This window comes from Panicum virgatum, chromosome 7K, assembly GCF_016808335.1.
Source record: "Panicum virgatum strain AP13 chromosome 7K, P.virgatum_v5, whole genome shotgun sequence".
NCBI lineage: Eukaryota > Viridiplantae > Streptophyta > Magnoliopsida > Poales > Poaceae > Panicum > Panicum virgatum.
The window spans coordinates 26,733,454-26,757,640 of record NC_053142.1 but is presented as its reverse complement, the minus strand read 5'-3'; the positions used below and the strand labels follow the sequence as shown (position 1 = coordinate 26,757,640).

Sequence of the window (24,187 nt, the reverse complement as noted above, 5' to 3'; positions counted from 1 at the left end):
TTTAAAACTTGAACTCCGTGTTACTACAAAAACTGATTTTCTAAAAGGTTTTCTGTTAAATAAACCCCTGCATAAAAAAATTGTTTTTCTGTAAATTAAACCGTAACCTTATCCTTGATTTACCTATGCATATTAATCTATTATAACCCCCTCCGTGGGTGTGGTTGGACTTGCTGAGTACGATTGTACTCACCCTACTCTTACTTTTTACAGAGGAAGACCCAGACTTCGTGCCAGACGATGCTGAGTAGGGTTATCGTTCTACATCCAACCTTGCCTGTGGAACTGGCCCTGTTCGAGATGTTTTCGCTGACGCAATACTCTGAGCCCGCGCTAGACCCCATGTGGTTTGCGGTCTGATGTTATGTCGTAACTTGGTTGCTTATTATCATTATCTGTATCGAGTGTCCTCCAAGGTTTGTACGGTTATGAACCATCTGATGTAATAAATATGGCATCAGCCTCTTGGGACTGGTGTTTTGTATCACATTTAAGTCTTCTCTTATGAGGGGATGCTTCAGGGTGCTCATTGAAATCTTCGGGATCAATCGTGGTGGCAACAACTGCAAAACGTTCCTCAAGATCCTCCAGCCACGTAGAAGGTACCACGTGGGGCCCGCCAGCTTCTCCGGTGATAGAAAGACCAAGCAACATCGCAACGTCCTACAGGGTCGGTGCCATCTCCCCACAAGGGAGGTGGAACGTGTGTGTCTCAGGTCTCCATCTGTCAACGAGAGTTGAAAGTAGAGACCTGTCTAGCTTCACCAAAGCACTCTCAGCAAGACGAGCCATAGTGAGAAAACCTGCCTCGCTTAGCCTGCATCATACAGTGCTCAAATATTAATACATTATATAACGAAATGTATAACGGATAAAAACAAAAAATAGACGACATATCACCTGGGCACCCATCGTGGGTCTACAGCAACCAACTCTGCAGGTGGACGTGGACGCAGCACGTTTAGTTCTTGGTGCTGAACCTTCGCAAGGAAGGACCGGTGACCCGAGTCTATTGTTGGGTCCAGCAACGCAGGAGTAACCCCGGCCATACCTACCACGTAAGATCAAAACAATACAATACAATCACACACATCTAAATATTTCTAATACTTCCTTATATTTTCTAAGATTTTCTAACCATTAATAATATTTTCTAACATTTTATAAATTTTCTAATATTATCTTGCATTTTTTAAAATTAATTAATTAGATTGCTAATATACTATATCAACGCTAATCACTACAAGTAACTACACCTAAATGTACCACTAATCAGTCCTAATAATAATTAAACTGATTGCTAATCAACTGTTTCCACAAAATAGTTTCTATAATTTTCTACAATTTTCAAATATTTTCTACAATTTTCTAACATTCTCTACAATTTTCTATAATTTTCTACAATTTTCTAACATTTTCTACAATTTTCTAATATTATCTTGCATTTTTTTATTTTCTAATACTTCTCTAACAATTTTCTAGTATTTTCTAATACTAAATCTAACACTAAATGTATTATATCAACGCTAATCACTACAAGTAACTATATCTAAATATACCACTAATCACTCCTAACAATAATTGAACTGATTGCTAATCTACTGTTTTAAAAAAAGTAATTACGACATAATCTATTTATAAAATATAAAAAAATTTAGTTACCTAAAGTCGACGGCTTGAAAATCCGACAGGACTTCGCCGCTTTGCCTCTCCCTCACCCCTCATCTCCCTCCCTCCCTCTCTTTTTTTTCTAGATTTTTAGTAAGGCAAATGAGGGGGTGAGGGGCGGCCAACACCTTATATAGGGGTGGGGGGCCGGCCGGCCCGCAGCCGAGCGGCCTGGGGGCCGGTTGCCCCGCTGCCGGGCGACCGGTCCCTAGGGACCTGTCTGCAATTTTTTGTCATTTGTTTTTGCGGATAAGCCCCTGCCGCTCGGCTGCCGGGCGGCCGAGTATATTTCTGTAAATTTTCAAATCGAAAATATATTTTTGTAAAAAACGGAAATAAAAAATATAAAAATAAAAAAGCCACCGAGCTCGCGTGCCATTTTCGTGTCAGGCGGGCCTGAAAAGCACGGTGGCTCCACCGTGCTTGTGCCGTCCGCAGCCTATTTGCTCCGGCTGCCGTGCCCGCCGACGCAGACGCAGGCGCATCCGCCCGCCACGCCTGCCGGCCCCGCTTGCCGATGCCGCCGCGCCCGCCGAGGCGTCGACGCGTTCGCCTGCCATGCCCGCCGGCCGCCACTACCACGCACGTCGGAGGGAGGCGGAGCCGCAGTGGACGCGCGTGACTGTTGGGCCCCTGCAGCAGCCATCGATAGGGATGGGGGAGGAGGGGAGGACGAGATAAGATTTGGGAGGGGTGGGACGGAGCCTTGGTGGGGAGACTGGGAGGAGCCGAGCACAAGCAGACTAGGCTGCCAGGTCTCTCGTACGTGGGTTGAAGTAGAGTAGAGTTAATGGGCCACTTTGGGGCCGAATCTAAAATTCATGTCGGGTAGGGCTGCTCGTCATGGCATGGTGACGGCCCAAGCCAGGGCACGGTTGACGGGCTGTGCCAGCTCGGGCACGGCGAGGAGCGGGCCGTGCAGTGCTTGGGCCGGGCTAAATTTGTCGTGTTTTGGGCGGGCCAACGGACTGCGAGCTGCATGAACAATTATTGGGAGCTACAGCCGGCGAGTGGATCGGGCGGGGTGTGTGTGGGGTCCTATGCATCTTCCGGAAGAAAGTTTCTTCCACATCTTCCGCTTTGAGATTCGTACGCATGGTTAAACAAACGTGCTGGATGCAAGCGTTGCTAGTAGACCAAGGTGACGTGTCGCGCTAGCATGCATGCTGGGAAGACGTGGGTTGAGGGAAGTCAGGTGGCGTACAGGTTGTTGGCTTACGTGAGATTGTTTCTCAAATTTTGAACTAAGATTTCTCACTGATGGTACATTAGGTTTTAATTCTATCTAAACCATCTTCTTTCTTAGATTTTTTCTATCATTTTGAGATCCCATATGACTATACTCTTGTTTTAGTTTTGTATTTTAAATTTCAACATTCTAGATGTATTAGCTCAATATTTTAGATGTATTAGCTCAACATTTTTGGTATACCGCTTCAACATTACTACACAAAATGTTGAAGTAGTTTATTCAAAATATTGAACTTGATATTAAAAATAGTTGAAACAAGTATTTTCAAATGTTGAAATAGTATACACTAGCTCAATAATTACTCGTATTTTCTAAAATTAAAAATCACCAGCTTTACGTGTAACGGGAGCCAGGAAAACGCACAAAGGAACATGGCAGGCAGGTCTACTTCATGTTCGGCTCCTCATGCGCTCTGCACCATTGGCCCACCATCACTTTTCTACCTCTGTGCTGTTGAAGCATTGATGCAACTGCACGGCGGGCGGAGGAAAAAAAATCTGAAGACCACTGGTTGTGATTATGAGTCAGTTTGGGCCGGCTAATGTACGTAATGGGCTGTTAATGGATCAAAGATATATGTACTATCTATCTTCCAGAAGATAGATAGAAGCCCCCGATTTGTTCAGGGGGCACGTGAGACCGTGGAACCTATATATCTTCCGGAAGTTTTTTCTAATTATCTTACAGTGTTTGAGATTCGGGCAAACATCTACCACCATTGGATCTCCACAGTAAAACCTAGCCCACCGTCTCCTTCCTCCCGTGAAGCCCGCGTCGCCGCGCCCGCCACCCTACCTGCCGTCACCCTCGGCCGCCACCGCGCCATGGCCGCCGCAGCCCCCGGCTCCCGTCGCGCCCGGCCGACGCAGCCTTCCCCTACACCGCCGCCGCGGCCATGCTCCGCGCCGCTCGCGGCCCTCCTGTGCCCCGCCGCCGCGGCCCCGGTCGCCACCGCCCCTGCTCCCATCGCTCCGCGCCGCCCGCGGCCCTCCCCTGCATCACCGCCGCCGTTGCGCCCTCGCGGCCGCCTGCTGGCCGCCTCTCCGCGCGCGCCTGGCTGCCCACGGGGAGCGTTGCCGCTGGCGCCGGAGTCCGGAGAGGATGCCCCTACCCCCTCCAAAAAAAATGTTGACGTAGGATTAATAAATATTGAATCTATTATATTCAAATGTTGAAATAGTTTATAAGAGATGTTGAATCCATTATGTCAAACTGTTGAAATATTTTTAGGTAATGTTGAATCTAATTTGGGCCTAATGAGCTTTATAGGTACATAGACTATTCATCTTCCAGAAGTTATATAGGGACACCCGTGTGGGTGTGGGTGTGGGTGGGGGTGGGGGGGAGCAGCGGTGGGCAGGTCTTTGCGGCTGCAAGCACCAGACGTCACAGCAAAATCGGAACTGGCGACAGCTAAGTACTCCTTATCACATTAAGGCTAAGTGAGGAATAGAAAATAAAACTAAAGCTAAAAAGGGATGTTTGAATTTTGTAAGACTATAAAAGAAACTGCCATTTGTCTGTACGGAATTTTCCACATCAGGTACATATCTCCGCCGTGACTAATGGTGCTGCGCAAAGGTGCAGTGTCGTGCTGGGTGCCTCATTGGGTCTGTTTGGTTTAATAGCGCTAAATTATCGTAGTAAAATTTGATCATTAATTAGGGTATTAAATAAATATAGTTTAAAAAACTAACTCCACGATCCCTGTGCATTACTGTAATATTGGAGGATGGTTATTGTAGTATTACTTTAGCCAATCATGAATTAATTAGTCTCATTAGATTTGTCACGCAAAGTTGCACTAATATGTGAAAAGATTTTACAAATAAATTTCGTTTAATATTTTATGCATAAAAGATTCTCTTGTAACGCTAGGTGTGCTAGCGGGAACCTTTGACTGATCGCGCTAGGGCATCGGCGGCCCTGGCAAAGCTTGGCACCGGTAGCGCGGCGGTACGCCATTTTTCTGCGGAAGAGGCTATCACTCTGTTCTGCTGGTCGCGGCTGATGGCTGGTGCTGGTTTGTTAGGAGAGATAATTACTGCTGGCTGGCTGATGACTGGTACTGGTTTGATGTGAAAAAGGTAATGACTCTACATCCACCGTCTGCTCCGCATCCTGTGAACAACTCGCGCACCAACAAACGACACGCGAACCATGGGCACCTGACAGGCTGATCCCACGTTCTAGAAAACCTGAGGGTCGTGCGCCCCTTCATTTCGTCTGTTCATCTTCTCTCTCTAGGGTTTCTCTCTCTTCTCCATCCGTTCTCGCAGCCATCGCCGAAATTGCTTGCATCACCCACTATTGTTGTGCGCCTTTGGATCCCAGCGCGGAATCAGTGGGGTATGAAGCGAAGATTAGACCCAGGTGAGTGTTTCCCCAGCGCGCTGGCCTCATCTCGATCTACCGCGTTTTGATTTTGGATTTTTTGCATTTTATTTTGGTGGAGTTCATCGTCACGAGCAGCCGGAATCCGGAGGGGAGAGTGTTGGAATCGCAGATCAGATGGTGAGCTAAGGCCCATCCCCAACCAACCTGAATCTCTCTACAACTCGTTTCTGATTTGGGCGTTTTTTTGTGCGAGGACTGCAGCATCAGGGGTTGGCTTCGAATCCAGTGGTGCAGGCTCAGAATCAGGTGAGCCACCTCCCCATCCCTCCCCTCTGCGGGGCACCTTGCAAACGTGAAATCTCTATCTCTCTCTCTCTCTCTCTCTCTCTCTCTCTCTCTCTCTCATCTCTGATTTGGGGTGCCTTCAGCGTCGTTTCCATTGCCCAGCAAAATTAAAGAGTTGGGGCCTGGGGGGCGCAGGGGGTGGAGAGCTGGCAGTGATTCTGGTGATTTTTGTTCCTATCGTCTCCAGATCGAGGGAACTGTGAGGACCAGGGGCAACGAATCAGTGCCCAGCCTGTGCTCCTTGGGGGCAGCCGCAATACCGGGGTAATGCATTTTCAGAGGTAAACCCCATGCCCAACCAACAAGATGCGATTTCCCCCAGGTCTTTCTGCCGTGTGGGTGTTGTCTAGTCCTCCTGCGCGATTCAAGCCGATTCGATTTCTGTGTGCAGCATGTATTTTAGCCCCCACCTACTGGCTGCAGTAGTATTTTGGTAGAGATTGGCGTGGTGGGAGTGCGTGTAGTGCTGGTAAAGATTGCTACATATATTGTTGTTCTGCAGGGAAGTCAAATCGATGCAAGCCATTAATTGTTGGTTTTCTGTCCTTGTGCAATAGCTGCTCCAGATCGATACAAATATTATACTGTGCTTAGCTCGTGTAGTTTTACCTTTGTATGTATCAATTTTTACTTGAGTGCTCATGTGCTTTTACCCCATGGCTCTATAACTTTTTTCTCCCATCCAACAGCAAGTGCTTATGTGATTTTACTTAATGACAGGGAGCTGTAGCACATGTCTTCTAGCTTTTGCATTCTCTCTCATGTAGGAAAATTAATTTGAGATAGCTGATCATTTTCCATAATCATTGCCTTTGCCTTTTTTTATGCTTTTTGTGTGGCCAGATTTGTGTTTTATCCGTGTTTTTCAGTGTTCCTCTCTGGAATGCTGTGATATGGATTGGTCTTTAGACACAGTAACAACAAGATCACCACTAGAGATGGGCTTAAGTTGTAAATCTATATTTCTACCATTTTTAAATCCGATCATTTTTAGACTCCTGTTATGCATTGGTGGTCCAGAATAGAACCTAATCATTTTGCAGGGGCTTGACTATGCAAGTGCAGAACTACATGGTGGTTGCTTGCGACCCACAAACTTTTCTACTGGCATTGTTAGAAGCATTTAATACATTTTAGTAGGTATTTAAATACTATTCAGATAGCATTTTTAGTGTTCAGTTCAAGCAATTTTTTTAACATTTTATATGTCTCATGTGATGGCCGATAGACTCTCCTTTTGTTCGGAACCAAGTCTTTTACATCATTACAATCTAAAGTTTCCTTCTCGTGGTGTTTGTTTCTTTGCTCTACACCCTATGGGGAAATAGCTAAATTCAGGCATGTGCATCTAAAAATAGCTAAATTCAGATATGGTGTGATGCTACATCTATTTAGTGTCATGTGTAATCACTGTCATTGAATGATTTATATGTTTAATACAATCTGAAATTGTTACATTTATCTGGCATACTGTTTTTTATCCTTTTTTGGAATATTACATACAATGCATTAATTTGGGGAAATTGCAGTTATTCTTCTCCCAGATTAAAGATACTATGGGGATACATGTCAAAAAAGTGGAGTCCATTTCTCCACCACGTTCGGTTTGACCTTCCTACTTATGTATGTTGTGTCACCTTGTAGGCAACATATACTGAATCGACAAGTAATATATTTATTATAATTTAGCATTTTTGTTCTTCTAATTTAGCATTTTTTATGTTCTGATGATAAATATTTTCAGGGAATTTGATTTATTTTGCTCTCTCACTTGTCCTACATTGCTTTTGAGTCCACTATTTCTTTTTTTTGAAATAGTACTTGCAAACAGTGTTCCGATATTAATTAAGAAGTTGATCTCTCATCTCATGCTGCCATGCCGCGCGGTGCTTGCAAGGGGTTAATCCATCCTCTTGTTGCAGGGTACACTCAGGATTTGACCAGGACACCAACATTTAGGTGGGTGATTTGGGCATTTTCGATTCAGTTGCTCTTCGTTTGTTCAGGGGTTTAATCTGGGGTGGGTGGGTGGTGTATTCATATTGGTGTTGATTTGGGTTTCATGAACGAAGCTTCAGTTTGGTTACTGAATGCGAAATTGTTATCTTGTTCTTCATATCATCATAACCATTTCAGTACTTTGCAATAGGTATTTTTGTCAAATAGTAGAAGCATTTTCGGTACTTTCCTAGGCATTTCATTACTTTTCAGTAGGCAAATACATCAATTATGAGACACGTTTCAGTACTTTCTAGTAGGCAAATACATCAAATACTAGAAGCATTTTCAGAACTAGGCAATAATATTGGTAGGAATTGGGCAATAATATTGGTAGGAAATGGGCAATAATATTTGTTCTTGATAGGCAATAACATGGGTTACAATTGGTATTTTTCTGCCAAAGGTTACATGTGGCTTCTACATGATGCAGCTGTTGAAGCCGATGAATCATCATGTGGAAACTGCTATCGCTTAAAGTATTGCAGTATAGATAGTTGATGCACCTGTAGGAGCTGCATCACCATAAATTATTAGATGCTAAATCTAATGTTTTCATCAGGCAAGAATAATATACTTTGTGTCTTGTAGTGTCGATCTAATGTTTTATGTAGGCAACATACTGCAAAGTCTTTAACCCCTACTACTTTAATTTCCTCTAATTATGTTCTTTTTTAAAAGCATTGCAGGTCGTGGCGTGGTTAGGAAAGGAAGCAAATAGTCATTTCCTCTAATGTTATTTGCTTGTATATTTAATCTAATTTTGCTTCAAATCAATCTGTGTTATTTGCTTGTACATTTTTTCTAAATTACTTCGGAGTTTATTATAATATGCTTCTAATTTTTAATAGAAGTGATTTTGGAACTTTATGAGAAAAATATGATCGAAATATATTGAAGTGAGATCTTGTTTTGAAGTTTTTGCCAAGAGCAACTCAATAGTGCAATTCTATTTTAATTTTGCTTCTCGGTTGTAAAATTACAGCTTTTCTAAATTTGAGATTGTTTTTCCATGCGCTGATATCATCTTTTTGTCCTTATTATCACGAGGATAGTGAAGCGGATGACAGTTTTTTTTTTTTGCCAAAAAGGAAAACCTGATATTTTAGTTGCCAGAAAAGGAAAGGCCGGCCGCCGGCCGTACGTTAGCCAGGTCCGAAAAAAATACTATTAGTTGACCAGAGAAGTAGCCAGCCGATGCGTTTGCAGAGTTGCCGCGCCTCTACGGCCGTCCGTGGGGGGGCTCGGACTCGTCCGAGCTGCTGGCGGCTGGCGCATATGCATGCATTGCAGTCTGGGTTTTGGCCTCGCACGGAGCTGCAGGGGCAGGGCAGGGCGCAGGCCTTGAGATTCACGAATGGATGGTGACCCTGTGCTGAAATGCTTCGCCCTGCTGGCTGCTGCCCGCGTGCATGGAACCAGATCCTCTGCAGTAGAGGATTCTACCTCCGAGGGACATCCGAAGCTTTGGGACGTCGAAGGTCCATCCAACGAACTGGACACATCGTCCTTCTTATAAGCATAAACGGTGGACAAATTCACTAACAGCCCAAGTTTACCCATCCATCCCTCTCCGCTCGGATCCTTGCTGCTCCGCATAGCGGCCGCCATAGCAGTTCCGCACCGTCGCGGAGGAGCGATGAACACCATGCTGTCGCGCTTGGCCACCCTGTTAGGCCTAGCGAACACCGGCGCGCTCTGTGCGCAGATCCTCTCCTGTTCAGAAGAGGTGGGGCGCTTGTATGGGTGGCGCAGAAGCAAAGTTCGGCGTCGAGGGGACAATCTCGTCATGCTCATGCTGGATCCGAGGGATCATGGCCATGAAGATTTTGTAGGGAGCGCCATGACAGATTCTGCCTTTAATGAGCTTTGCCTAATGTTCTAAATTCTACAGACTTGCGTGCAATCCTTCTCCTTGTTCTCAGCTTGCTTCCATGCAAAATCAGTGCTATTTCATAGTTAGTTCATGGCGAGTGTTTCTGCAGCAGACGATAGCAATTTCTGCTCAGATGTATTGTGAACCTTTATTTTCAGCTCAAATTGTCACTACAATCTGAGTTTCAAATTGACAAAGACACTCAATATTGAATCCCAATCCCATCTCACATCAATTCTTGGTCTCAATTCAACAATCAATCACCACGTTGTCTGCTCCTGTTGAAGATAGTCGCCTCAAGCTGCTGGTGCCCCCTCCAGCATAAGCCCGTGTGGCCGCGGCCCCTCCAGGGTTTGGCGAGGACGCGACCATCGTCATCAACAAGGCTGCGCACGGTTGCTGATTCGACGGTGACCTTGAACCAGGAGCTTTGGACGCCGAGGGTGGTGGCGAGTCGCAGCAAGGAGCCGGCGGCCATGGGGAATTTGGGGATTCTCCGGTCTTTGCGTTCATCGGAGGTCGAATTGGGCCGCATAGTTGTTTGTGGGCCAATGACTGTCTGGGCGCAAGCTTCCTGCTCGTTGGATGTGGAAGCAACGGCGATGTACAGTTGGACGTCCCTCGGAGGTAGAATCCTCTGCTTGCAGAGGATCTGGTTCCGCGTGCATTGCGTGGCGCGATGCGTGGAGACCTGAGCTGAGAGTAGCGCCGCGTGGGCGTGGGCTTGATTTGCTCCACCCCACCACGTACTACGGTACTACTCCGTTTCCACCGGATCAGGTAGCTAGCTACGGTAGGTGTGCCTTGGATCGCTCTCATTTATTCCCCGCTCATCGTCCGGTCCGATCCATCATCTTTTTTTTTGAAACGAGGTCATCAGTTACCCTTCATTCGATCGGAGCTGGAGATCTCAACTTGTGGGCGGTTCCTGCTCGAGAGGCCTTAATGCATAAAGGTTCCGAGTGTAAAGCACAGTAATATTTTCGTTTATATTTGATAATTATTATCTCACTATAAGTTAATCAGGTTTAAAAGATTCGTCTCGCAAATTATAGACAAACTGTGTAATTAGTTATTTTATTTAGCTACATTTAATACTTCACGCATGTGTTAAAAAATTTGATGTGATGGAGAATCTTATAAAATTTTGGAATTTTGAAGGAAACTAAACATGGCTATACTCCATCTGTGATGTGAAGGTGAAGCTGTGATGCTGAATTTCTAACACACCAACCACGAGCAGGACCGCTTCTTTACTCTCTCTCTCTCTCAACAGCTTTAAGCTTTGACTACATACTCCCTCCTTCCCTGTTTATAAGGCATACACGTATATCAAGATTCAAATCTTGTCATCTTTGACCAATAATTTGACTATTAAATTTTTATTTTTATAATGCAAATTTCATATGATTGGATTCATAATCAAATATATTTTACAATGATTATAAGTTTATAATCAAAAGTGATATAATATATGATAAATAAATGGTCAAAGTGTTGTTTAGAAGACCGTGTCATATTCCACCATGCCTTATAAACGGGGAAGGAGGGAGTAATACATTTTGGCATGTGCCCGAGTTTGGATGTATCTTAGGCCGTGTTCTCAAAAAATTTCTTACAGTACACGTCACATTAAATTTTTGGACACATGTATGAAGGATTAAATATAATTAAAAAAATAACTAATTACACAGTCTAACTGATTACCACGAGATGAATCTTTTAAACCTAATTAGTCCATAATTATATATTATTTTTAAATTAGCAACGAAATGTGCTACAGTATCAAAATCCAAACTTTTCACCAACTAAACACACTCTAAATAAAAATTGTTCCAGTATATTTCTATATAAACAAACATAGTTTCTATTCTATATGTGTACTTCGCAACAAACATAGTTTCTATTCTAATGCCGCGGACTGAAGATCAGACGAAGAAAGAACTGTTCCAGTGTCAGGTGTTCGCCGTGTGACCGTGTCGGATTACTTCATTCAGGCTCAGTTATCGGAATTCCAAAGAGCAAACACAGTTACAGCTCGGCAACTGATCGAGCTTTTTGCAGGAACTTCGCAGCTCGCAAGGCGCTCGTAGGATCAAACACCGGCATAGCACCACGCCCAAGATTCCTCCAAAGTTCCCCTCCAATGACACCAGCACAACAGCAAGGTGACACTGCCACCGCCTGGCTCCGATCCCCACCCACTCCCACCGCCAGCCAGCTCGTCCGAGCTCCCACCGCCACCGCCACCTCCTCGCCGCGCCGCCGGCAATGGCAGCGGCGTCGTCTTCCGCCGCCAGAATTCTCTTCGCCGTCACCATGGCCGCGGCGGTCTCGCTCGCCGCGCCGTCGGCTCCCGCGCCGGGGCCGGCGGCGACGGTGCGCGCCGGGTTCTACCTCGCCGCGGCCGCCCGCCTCCGCCCGCTTGCCGCGCTCGACGCCTCCCTCTACACGCACCTCTACTACTCGGCCCTCGCCGTGCACCCCACCACCCGCAAGCCCGCGCTCCCCGCCGACCCGGACCAGGCGGGCCTCCTCGCCGCCTTCTCCCCGGCGCTCAAGTCCAGGAACCGCGCGCTCAGGACCCTGCTCTCCGTCGGCGCCGGCCCCGGCGCGGGCGTCGCCGGCATCGCGGGCGCGGGCTCCCAGACCGACCCGTCGTTCGCCGCCATGGCCGCGGACCCGGCGTCCCGCGCGGCGTTCGCCGCCGCGGCCGTCGCGCTCGCCCGCGCCACCGGCTTCGACGGGCTCGACGTCGCGTGGCGGTTCCCGGCGTCCGCGGTCGAGATGGCCGACTTCGGCTTCCTCGTCTCCGAGTGCCGCGCCGCCGCGCCGCCCGGGTTCCTGCTCACCGCCACCGTCTACTTCTCCAGCCACGTCTTCGACGCGCCGCTCCCCGGCGTGGACTACCCGTCCGAGGCCGCGGCGAGGTGCCTCGACTGGGTCAACGTCGCCGCATTCGGGCTCCGCCCGCGGGGCGCCGGCGCCACGGCCTTCGACGCGCCGCTCTACGACCGGGCGTCCCACTTCTCGGCGAGCTACGGCGTCGTGTCGTGGGTCGACGCCGGCATGCCGGCGGGCAAGGTGGTCATGGGCCTCCCGCTCTACGGCCGCTCGTGGTTCCTGCGCAACAAGGCCAACCGCTGCGTCGGCGCGCCCGTCGTCGCCGCGGGGCCCAAGCAGCGCGGGAGCAACGCCACCGGCGTCATGTCCTACGCCGAGGTCCAGGAGCTCGCCGCGGCCGGCGGCGGCGGCGATCCTCGGCGCGCGGTCACCACGACGTACGACAACGCGTCCGTGGCGTCCTACCTGTCCGTCGGCGACGTCTGGGTCGCCTTCGACGGCGCGGCCGTCGTCGCCGAGAAGCTCGCCTTCGCCGCGCGGCGCGGCCTGCTCGGCTACTTCCTGTGGCCGGTGAACTACGACGACGCCAACCTCACTATGTCCAGAACAGGTCAGCGTCGGCGAGTGACACTCCAATCCGACCTCACTGTTCCATTCCATGGCTGTGATTGATGCTCAGATTCCTTACTCGGGCCCTGTTTGCAGCATCGGAGGCCTGGATGCAGAACGAGATCTCGTCGAGTTCCAGGAACGGCAACGGCGTCGGGCAGACGCAGGGGCCGGTGCGGTTGCCGCCGGCGCTCCGGTCGCCTGCCGGAACGCCAGGACCGGTGGCGGCGCTGACGTCTGCGTCGGCCTCATGGCTGCCATGGACGAAGCTTAACGCATTCTTGAATTTTGGGTTACTAATTCTCGCGTGGTGTTTGTCGTAGAAGCTTGATGTGTCCCTGCATTTGGGATGGCTAGTTCAAAGTTCTGACTGACACTGAAGAGAATCAGCATTGTTGAAATTATGCGTTGTATACTTCTAATTTCATCTGAGTGTATCATAGCAGAAGTTGATTCTTTTATACTTTCCTTGGACGAAATTGACGAGTGTACGCATCACAGTGGTTTAAATTGGTGCAACTTACTGAATTATTAGATTTGTTGTAGTGCCTATCTAACCATGATTTGGAACAAATTGCTCAATGCACATGTCAAACAGTGTCCAGTGCACTTCTGACCACTGAACATAATGCCCAAATGGAAAGCTTAGCACAAGCAGACACAACAGAGATATTTGCCAACTCAAGCAAACAAAGCCAATGCTCGGGAACTGAATTTGACTCTCCAGGAAAGTTGGAATGACTTACAAATTGGAATACCTTTCTCGAGATCATGCAATGAACGTACTGCATTTCACTAAGACTATTCGGTAATTATACTTACTTGACTTTTCTTTGAGGGATTGTTGACTTGGACGTACGATGGTGCGAGTGCTGAATCTGTCCAGTCAAAACTGGGAACCAGTTTGATACTTGCTATCTCTGTTGTTGCTACAAGTCAATGTTGCCAAAGCACATTGGATTCATCTTCAAGGAGGCGGCGAAGATTGGAAGCCGCTGATCTTTCTTGCTCTCAAGTCAACTTGAAGCTAACCACTCAAGCTCCAGCACTCAACATATTTTTTTAGACGATATATGAGCATTGCATTGGCATACATCTATAACATCAGACACCAATTCCCACCTCGGAGATTGCTTTCAATTCAACTGGCCACTGCTCCACTACTCGTTCTTGATCAGCTCGTCGGTGACTCGCCGGCGGCGAAGGCGTTCCTCCCGCTACTCTTCCCTCCGCTCCTGCTGCGCTACTTCGCTGCAGGCGGCGCAGGCTCGAGCGCCAGGGCCAGGCTCCCTCCGTCCCCGCCGGCCGGGCTGCCGCTGATCGGCGTCGGCCACGCCCACCTCGTCGGCGCGCTCCCGCACGTCTCGCTGCGCCGCCTCGCCGCGCGGCAGCGCGGGTGCGCGGACCTCATGACAGTCCGCCTCGGCGCCGTCGACCCGACGCTGGTGGCCTCGTCGGCGCACGCCGCGCGGGCCGTGCTGCGCACGCACGACCAGGCGCTCGCGTCGCGAGCGCGCTCCGCCTGCGTGGACGTGCTCACCTACGGCCCGTCCGACGTCGTGTTCGCGCCCTACGGCGAGCGGTGGCACCGGTCCAAGCGCCTGGTCACTACGCACCTGCACATGTTTGCAGCAGGCACGGACACGACATACCTGGTCCTAGAGTTCACCATGGCAGAGCTCATGCTGCACCCGGAAGCCATGGCCAAGCTACAAGCTGAGGTGAGGATGTTGAATATCTAGTCATTTTGCGACATGCTTTCATCCATAAAAACGGTGTAATAGATACTAACATGAATATGAGCATCTCAACATAAGTATAAACATTCTCTGCTGTACTACTGAACAGAACAACAAGTAGCATAGTATTAATCAAATGCTTAATCAGAGAGGATGTAGGTTTATACTCTTGGGTGGACTCAGTACCGGTGCCCGCGGTATGAGCTCTACCAGAACCACTTTCAATGTTGGTGCCGGCAGCCGTGCCCACAGTCCCCCTCATCTGCACCACCATGGCAGCGACGGTTGGAGGAGTGGCGTTTGTCGGTGAAGAGCGGAAGGAGCAGTCACACCTGAAGGGGCGCTCCCCCAAAAACTTGATCGCCCGCCTACTCGTGCAGGTACACCGACGGACGGAGTTCCGGAGTCCGCAGAGAGCTCAGGCCAGAGATGCAGAAGCTTAGTGCAAGTCAGAAAAGGTAGTGGAGAAGTGTGTAGTGTACACCAGACATGGCGCCTTCCCCCTTTTAACCATGTTCCAGATCTTCCCGTTACTCCCTGTCGGGGGGATGAACCTGGACACGGCCCGGCCAGCCAGCGTACGCCAGATCTTGTAATTTGCCACACCATCTTGCAGGGGCGGCAGTTTCAATGACGCAGCAAAGCTAGCACTTGAAAATGACCTATCAAGTTTTTGAATTGTTGAATATCTAGCCATTTTGCGACATGCTTTAATCCATAAAAATGGTGTAATAGATACTAACATGAACATGAGCATCTCAATATATAAGCATAAGCATTCACTACTATACTACTGAACAGAACAAGCCCACGCCCACGGCCAGCCCCGCCCCGCCCTCGGCCACGGCGCAGCGCGGCGCGTCGTGCGGGCGGGCGGGCGGCTCGGCTCGGCGGCGGCGCGCACGTGTGGATTCCCATGTCTCCTTTCAACTTTTCTTATGTTAGTATCTCACAACTCACTATTTAAGTTGAATACCTCATTAGTGTTAACACAATGTGGTACTAATTCCTTTTCCACTTAGCAACTATTGTGGGCCTTTGAAGTTCTTTGATTAATAGACTAATAGTGGGCCAAGCCCAATTAGTCCAACAATCCCCACCGAACTTTAGAGGTACACAATGAGTGCTCTCATTTCTCGACTTGTTTGATATACCAGTGTTTTGACAGGGACTGTTAAGTTGAACACCCATCTAAAAAAAAGCTTACACTTATTCGTAACTGAGCAATGGACTATGCCTTGAATTGACAGTTTCGTGCGAGGTAAGGTTTACTCAGATCCTTAACTGGAATCTCAAACTTCGTGCCTTTTCATGAGCATCTAAAGATCACTCGAATCTCATAGACTGTGACTAGCAGTCGAGCTCATATAGGTATGTTCCTTTTAAGACGTCCTGTAGGCTGACATCTCTGCTGTAAAGCCACTCGGAACATATTAAGGTATATACCATCCTGCCGTACAGATAGAAGAGTAGTGCATTTGAAAAGATGGACCTTGCAAGGGTCTCTTCTCTCAGTCCGACACCAGCTTGTTTCGCCATCCTACTTCACGGGATCTCCGATCACATAGGACAGGATACCACTGTGGCAGACTTTATGTGGGTCTCAGTCCCATCTCACTCGATGCACTATCTATCACATTACGTGATAGTCCCTTGGTGAATTGATCTGCCAGATTTTTAGACGTATGGACATAGTCCAAAGCTATTACTCCGGAGTTTCTCAGTTTTCTGACAGATTTCGACCGCCGCTTTATATGTCTAGTAGTCTTCATGTTGTCCTTAGAACTGTGTACTTTAGTAATCACGGTTTGATTGTCACAGTTCATAGATATTGCAGGTATAGGTTTATCAACCACCGGCAAATCCCCAAGGAGTTCACGAAGCCACTCAGCCTCAACAGTGACAGTGTCTAGTGCTGCTAGTTCTGCTTTCATGGTAGACTTCGTCATCATAGTCTGCTTGCAAGACTTCCAGGAAACAACGTCTCCTCCAAGTGTGAATATATATCCACTTGTGGCTTTCAAACCATCAGCATCAGATATCCAATTTGCATCACTATAGCCCTCCAGTACCTTCGGGTACCCAGTATAGTGAATGCCATAGCTTGCAGTGCCTTGTCGATAGCGCATTACTCTCTCAAGAGCATGCCAATGATCATCTCCCGGATTTAAAACAAAATAGCTTAGTTTGCTCACAGCAAAAGAGATGTTAGTCCTTGTTGCACTAGCTAGGTACATCAGCGAGCCTATGATTTGGAAGTATCTCAATTGATCTTTCATTATCCATCGGTTTTTCCTAAGGATTATGCTAGGATCATAAAGAGTGGAGAGCGGTTTGCAGTCACTATAACCAAAGCGACTTAGCACCTTCTCTACATAGTGGGACTGCATCAGTATGACTCCACCATTTCCTTCTCTTAATAGCTTGATGTTTAATATTACATCAGCTACTCCCAAATCTTTCATGTCAAAATTCTTTGATTGGGAACCCTTGACTTCCTCAATCACATTGAGGCTTGTCCCAAAGATTAGTATGTCATCTACATACAAACACAGAATTACTCCTTCTCCCCCACCATAACGGTAGTAAACACATTTGTTGGCTTCGTTCACAACAAAGCCAGCATAAGTCATAGTGATGTCGAACTTTTCGTGCCACTGCTTAGGTGCTTGTTTTAGGCCATATAGAGACTTCAATAATTTGCACACCTTTCCTTCTTGACCTTTTACTGCAAAACTGTCAGGCTGCTCCATATAGATTTCCTCTTCTAAATCTCCATTTAGAAAAGCTGTCTTAACATCCATTTGATGGATGAGAAGATTATGTGAGGCAGCTAGGGCTAGCAGTACTCGAATTGTGGTCAATCGGGCCGCTGGTGAATATGTATCAAAGAAGTCCTCTCCTTCCTTTTGGGCATAACCCTTGGCCACAAGTCTTACCTTGTACTTTTTAATAGTACCATCCGGCCTTAGCTTCTTTTTGAACACTCATTTACATCCCACAGGCTTACACCCGTACGAATGATCAACAACTTTTCAAGTTCCATTGGTCATAATTGAATCCATCTCACACCGCACTGCTTTATTCCAAGAGTCAGCGTCGGGAGAGGAATATGCCTCGTCAATGGTTTTGGGGGTGTCGTCCACGAGGTATGTAGCGAAGTCATCTCTAAAGGATTTTACAACCCTCTGTCTCTTACTCTTTCGAGTGACTCCGTTATCATCTGCCTCAGGATCCTCTATGGCTGTCTGTTCTGTTTGCACAAAAGTGTCAGGGGAGATAGCCGATTCATGACCAGACGTGCTAGGTGCATTCTCACGCATTGGAAATTCACTCTCAAAGAATGTAGCATCTCTGGATTCCATGATTGAGCTGACACGCATGTCAGGAACTCCAGAGTTGATTACCAGAAATCTATATCCCACGCTGTGAATGGCATAACTAAGAAAGACACAATCTACAGTCTTTGGTCCAAGTTTGCGCTTCTTGATGATTGGTACATTTACTTTAGCCAAGCATCCCTAGATGCGCAAATAAGAGAGATTTAACTTCTTCTTTTCCCATTCCTCGAATGGTGTTACTTCGTTGTTCTTTCTGGGAACTCTATTCAGGACATGAGTTGCTGTCAACACAGCCTCACCCCACCATTCCTTGGATAGTCCCGCGTTGTCTAATATGGCGTTAACCAAGTCTATTAGAGTGCGGTTTTTTCTTTCTGTAATTCCATTGGACTCAGGAGAATATGGGGGGTGTCCTCTCATGAATAATTTCATGTTCATCGCAGAATGAAGTAAACTCTTGTGAGAAATATTCTCCTCCGCGATCAGACCGTAACCGTTTGATTTTCTTTTCAAGTTGGTTCTCTACCTCAGCCTTATAGACTTCAAAGTAATGCAAAGCTTCATCTTTTGTGTTTAATAAGTACACATAGCAAAATCTGGTACAATCATCGATGAGAGTCATGAAGTATCTTTTTCCTTCTTTGGTCAATATCCCATTCATTTCGCACAGATCGGAATGAATAAGATCTAGTGGTGCCAAATTCCTCGTCTCTTTCACAGCATTGTGAGGTTTGCGGGGTTGTTTAGCTTGAACGCAAGCATGGCATTTAGATCCTTTGACCAAATCGAATTTAAGGATTAAACTCAAATTAGCTAAGCGCGTCATGCAACTAAAATTAATATGACACAACCATGAATGCCAAATATTAGAATCATCATGTCTCACATGGTTCACAAGTTTATCACATGAATCCACCGAAGATAAGCGGAACAAGCCTCCGCTTTTATAGCCCTTACCAATAAAAGGTCCATATTTGGATACAACACATTTATTGGACTCAAAAGCAAGCTTAAAACCATCTCTACACAGTAGAGACCCGTTGACGAGATTCTTCTTGATGGAGGGGACATGCTGCACGTTCTTCAGTTGCACGATCTTTCCCGAAGTAAACTTCAGATTGACCGTACCAGCACCAAGTATAGCAGCATGCGTGCCATTTCCCATCAACAGGGAGCAACCTCGCCCAACCTGATAAGATGAAAACAAAGAGATGTCAGCACACACATGAATATTAGCTCCTGTGTCAACCCACCAGTCAGGCGAGAGACAAACTGAAAGGACTGTATGTAAATAATTACCATACCCCGATCCTCCTTGCGGTCTGGGCACTCCTTTGCCCAGTGCTCATTGGACCTGCAGACATAACAACCACCCTTTTCTTTGCTCTTCTTCTTAAAGATTGTAGCTTTGGGCTTGATGAAATTCTTGGTTTTCTTCTTCTTGAGAGCTGCATGAGGGTTCTTCCTTTGCACTAGATTGGCGCTGGAACCTCCCTCATCATGCACTTTCTTGCCATGTGTGTCTTTTGCCCTCACATTCTCTTCCACACCAAGAGTGGCAATGAGGTCAGTCACACTGAACTCCTGCTTCTGTGCTTTAGAGAAGTGGCGAAGCCAGACCAAGTAGGTGACAGCTTATCCATGATACCACCGGCCACAAACTTGTCAGGCAACACACACTCCATGTTCGAGAGTTCCTTTGCCAGCATCTGTATCTCATGAGTCTGTTCTACAACAGATCGGTCATCGACCATCTTGTAGTCATAGAGCTGCTCCATCTTATACAGCTCAGTGCTAGCATCGGCAATCCCAAATTTGGCCTCAAGTGCATCCCACATGTCCTTGCCCGTAGGCATGTCCATGTACACCTGCAGCATGCTCTCTGCCAGTACACTGAGAAGAGCCTCCCTGAACAGGTTATCTGCCTCATCAAACCTCCTTTCTTCCTCAGCCGAGAGAGGAGGTTCGATGCGCTTTCCTCTGACCACGTGCTCACAGTGCATAGCAGTGAACCACAGCGTAGCCCGCGTACGCCAGATCTTGTAATTTGCCCCACCATCTTGCAGGGGCGGCGGTTTCAATGATGCAGCAAAGTTAGCACTTGAAAATGACCTATCAAGTTTTTGAATTGTTGAATATCTAGCCATTTTGCGACATGCTTTAATCCATAAAAATAATGGAATAGGTACTAACATGAACATGAGCATCTCAACATAAAGCATTCTCTACTATATACTACTGAACAGAACAAGCCCACGCCCACGGCCAACCCCGCCCCGCCCTCAGCCACGGCGCGTCGCGCGGGCGGCTCGGCTTGGCAGCGCGCGCGTGTGGATTCCCATGTCTCCATTCAGCTTCTCTTATGTGAGTATCTCACAACTCACTATTTAAGTTGAATGTCTCATTAGTGTTAATACAATGTGGTACTAATTACTTTTTCACTTAGCAACTATTGTGGGCCTTTGAAGTTCTTTGATTAATAGACTAATAGTGGGCCAAGCCCAATTAATCCAACAGAGGAATCGCACACCCAGGGAATAGAAACTCATCTGCGAAGACGACCTCGTCGAAAGCTGATCGACCAGCGCATGAGCGAGGTCGTCGGCCATGACAACGACGCCGGTGGCTACGGCGAGCAGGAGAGTGACTTCATAAAAACGTGCTGCTCTCCGTGCAGGAGGAGTATGGGCTCCCGGGAGTGAGTCTGAGTTTACCAACTTTTCATCTTCTCCTCTCCTTAATGTCTCCAAGAGCAACTTTTAGAGCAAGTATTAAGAGCGGCCGGGAGCGGACGAAATCCAATGGGGAGGAGAGAGAAAGCAGGAGAGAGGGAAGCGGGCGGCTCGCGAGTCGCTCGCTCGAGCGGGCACATACGCGCTCCGACTGCTCATTCGTTGCACTCTCAATTCTGCATTAAATATCTAGCTCTTATTGGCTGCATTTTTCACTCTGCATTCAATGTTCGCGGCATCCACTATTTATTGCATCAAGCAGTGGACGTAACTATTAGTCTTGATTTTAATAGTTTTTTTAGTGTTCTTACCCCTTTTTGAAGTGCAATTGCTTAAAACATAGTTCTACAAAACATAAAGGCTGGCTCAACATACACGGATGCTCGCAGAGCTACAACACTTGGGCCGTGTTTAGATCCATTTTTCAAAATTTCAAAAATTTTGTAAATCGCCTGCATGGTATATTAAATGTAGTCGAAAAAAATCGCATTACACAAATAGACTGTAAATCGCGAGACGAATCTAATGAACCTCATTAGGCCGTGATTAGACACTAAATTACTACAGTGAAGCTACAGTAATCATTCTCTAATGATGGATTAATTAGACTCATTATATTCGTCTCGTAGTTTACAGACGAGTTCTGTAATTAGTTTTGTGATTAGTCTATGTTTAATACTTTAAATATGAAAAGATGCTCTTTCAGAATTCAAACTAAATGGATCTAAACACAACCTTGGCCTAAACATAAGACTTTCCATACAGAGTTCCCGTTGAAGACTGTTCCTGGTTGATCGGGACTATGGAATGCTGCTAAACCTGGCTCAAAACCGTACTGAACCATCCCGTCACTCTTCCCTTTAGATGTTGTGGGGTTGGATGCAAATCCAATAGAAACGGTTGGTGTACCGAGCGGTAGCATCGCTCTTTTTTTTCCCACGCCTTCACACTTCCACATCATGCATCTTCAGAGATCTGAATCATCAAATTCAGTTCGAACAGGCCCACAGCACCAACACATTTTGACTTCGCCCATGGCTAAAGCAGCAGTTCTTGAAGAACAACAGCTCGCCGGCGACTCGCCGGTGGCAAAAGAACTCCTCCAACCGCTCCTTCCTCTCCTCCTACTCTTCCTGCTGCTGCTGCGCTGCTTCTTCGTCACGTGGCCACGGAGAGGACGAGGAAGAAACAGGCCGCCTCCCTCCCCTCCGGCGCTGCCGCTGATCGGGCACGCCCACCTCGTCGGCGCGCTCCCGCACGTCTCCCTGCGGCGGCGAGGACCTCATGATGCTCCGCCTCGGCGCGGTGCCGACGCTGGTGGCCTCGTCCGCGCGCGCCGCGCGGGCCGTGCTGCGCGCCCACGACCAGGCGCTCGTCTCGCGGCCGCGGTCCGTCTGCGGGGACGTGCTCACCTACGGGCCGTCGGACATCGCCATGGCTCCCTACGGCGAGGGGTGGCGGCTGGCGAAGAAGCTGGCCACCGCGCACCTCCTCAGCGCGAGGAAGGTGCAGTCCTACCGCGCCGCCCGTGAGGAAGAGGTGAGGTAGAGCTAGTAATCAACAAGATCCATGGCGCGGCGGCGGCACGCGCGGCGGTGGACACGAGCGAGCTCCTGAGCAAGTTCACCAGCGACATGGTGTGCCGCGCGGTGGCCGGCAGGTCGTTCAGGGCGGAGGGGAGGGACAGGGTGTTCCAGGAGCTGATCGACCAAGGAATGGCTCTCCTGGCCGGGTTCGACCTGGACAACTTCTACCCTGGCCTCGCCACGGCGGCAGGAGGCGTTCTCGTGCGGTCGGCGCGTCGCAAGGCTGAGAGGGTGAGGGACGGGTGGGACAGGATCCTCGACGAGCTGATCGACGGGCACGCGAGCGAGAAAGCCGGAGCGCCGGCGGCGGCGGGCGCGCCATGAGGATGGACATGGTGGTGGTAGCGACGACCTGCAGGAGTGTGACTTCATAGATGTGTTGCTATCCGTGCAAGAGGAGTATGGGCTCACCAGAGACGGCATCAAGGGGATCTTGGTTGTGAGTTCACGAATTTTCTTCTGCTCCTTGATTTCATTGAGAAGGCAGATTCTCCATCATTCTATTTGTTTATGTATCCTTGCTCCATCTCTACTAACAATCTGAAGTTTTAAGCACGACCTACACGTGCAGAACATGTTTGCAGCCGGCACAGACAGCGTACCTGGTCCTAGAATTCGCCATGGCCGAGCTCATGCTGCACCCGGAAGCCATGGCCAAGCTGCAACACGAGGTTAGGAGCGGCATTATTCCCAAGGGGTCCAAACGCCATCAACGAAGACCACCTCACTGGAATGACGTATCTGAAAGCTGTTATAACGGCGGAGGATGTGCCCGGGGATCAATTTTGCGGCGGCCTCCATTGAGATCATGCTGGCGAATCTTGTGTGTCACTTTGGTTGGGACTTGCCCAAGGGTGCTGATAAGGTCGGTATGACTGAGGTGCTCGGGTTGACTCTGAGCCGAAAAGAAAAGCTCCTGCTTGTCCCTACGACGGCACGTGAGATTATATTGTGCATCTTCTAAAAGGTTAGGTAGTGCACTATGCAGAAAACGAAGCAGAGACGTTGCTTGTACGTAGCACTACCGGTCGCTATCTTGCTAAGGTGGATTTCTGTTTAAAACGTGTCCGTGCATGCTTTGACAATTTGTTTTTTTTATAGCAGTGCAATAATGACAGATTGACAGGTCATATTGCTTGTTTCACTTAGCTAAATGTTGGTAAGATTCGTTTCAACGTAAACGTCCAGTTCACCAGTTGTTAGTGGGGGATTGAGGATAATAATTGTTAGGAGAATTTTCTTCCACCTTCGGCTTCAGCCTCTCCACATAGTGCATCCATAGCAAAAAGATTATATGGGCTTTGGCTGGTTCCATGGATCCGTGCGGCGGTAGGGTGGGCGGAGGGTGGGGTGTGTGTGTGGGGGGGGGGGGGGGTGCTGCATGAAATACATTTATGTTAAAGTATCTTTTAACATAAGGCCTAGGCTGCCCGCGGCCACGCTGGCCCAGCCAGTAGCCGCTGAAGTCTTGTGCCGCCCTGCTGCCCAATCCATTGGGCGTGCAGACCTGGAAGAAGGGGAGAGTGAGGCTGACGGTTGGGCCCGGCAAAGGGGAAAAGGTGAGACGATGGTTGGACTTCAAAATTTGAAAACAAGGTCCTCCCGGGATCTAGAAATCACCAAAATAAAACTAGAGCAAGATAAACTCACAACAATCACACTGCAACAAGAGACACTCAAAAAGCTGTTCTAGATTGCTCACAGAAAAACAAACAAGACAACAGTTTTTAAAAATTTCAAGAATTTTATGTCTCGGGTTAGCTATAAAAATTCTAAAAAAAATATTGTAAAACCACAATTTTAAGTATAGTATTTGAATAAAATTTTTGAGGGCATAGTTGCATAATAAAAGTTGAACTT

The 24,187-nt window shown here is 47.9% G+C and overlaps 2 protein-coding genes, 1 long non-coding RNA gene and 1 pseudogene across 7 annotated transcripts; all 4 read left to right on the top strand.

Annotated features, from left to right (window-relative positions):
* The first annotated feature begins 5,071 nt into the window (after nucleotides 1-5,071).
* Nucleotides 5,072-8,517, top strand: LOC120640684. Of its 5 annotated transcripts, none has more exons than XR_005661964.1 (5): nucleotides 5,093-5,293; nucleotides 5,376-5,434; nucleotides 5,519-5,563; nucleotides 5,790-7,561; nucleotides 8,290-8,517. It is a non-coding gene; the product is annotated as an uncharacterized LOC120640684 (long non-coding RNA). The 5 variants fall into 5 exon arrangements; XR_005661965.1 differs by having other exon boundaries at nucleotides 8,282-8,517; XR_005661963.1 differs by having other exon boundaries at nucleotides 5,072-5,293; nucleotides 5,738-8,503.
* A 2,766-nt stretch (nucleotides 8,518-11,283) lies between these two features.
* Nucleotides 11,284-13,460, top strand: LOC120640681 (nod factor hydrolase protein 1-like). Its single transcript, XM_039916583.1, has 2 exons — nucleotides 11,284-12,930; nucleotides 13,026-13,460. The coding sequence occupies exons 1-2, from the start codon at nucleotides 11,748-11,750 to the stop codon at nucleotides 13,250-13,252; spliced, it is 1,410 nt and encodes a 469-aa protein (XP_039772517.1). The 5' UTR covers nucleotides 11,284-11,747; the 3' UTR covers nucleotides 13,253-13,460.
* Nucleotides 13,461-13,638: 178 nt separating this feature from the next.
* LOC120640683 (indole-2-monooxygenase-like) lies at nucleotides 13,639-15,321 on the top strand. The gene has a single exon (XM_039916584.1). It carries the CDS (start codon nucleotides 14,003-14,005, stop codon nucleotides 14,669-14,671), a length of 669 nt encoding a protein of 222 aa, XP_039772518.1. The 5' UTR covers nucleotides 13,639-14,002; the 3' UTR covers nucleotides 14,672-15,321.
* A 6,071-nt stretch (nucleotides 15,322-21,392) lies between these two features.
* On the top strand, nucleotides 21,393-23,439 carry LOC120640682 (annotated as a pseudogene).
* Nucleotides 23,440-24,187: the final 748 nt, after the last annotated feature.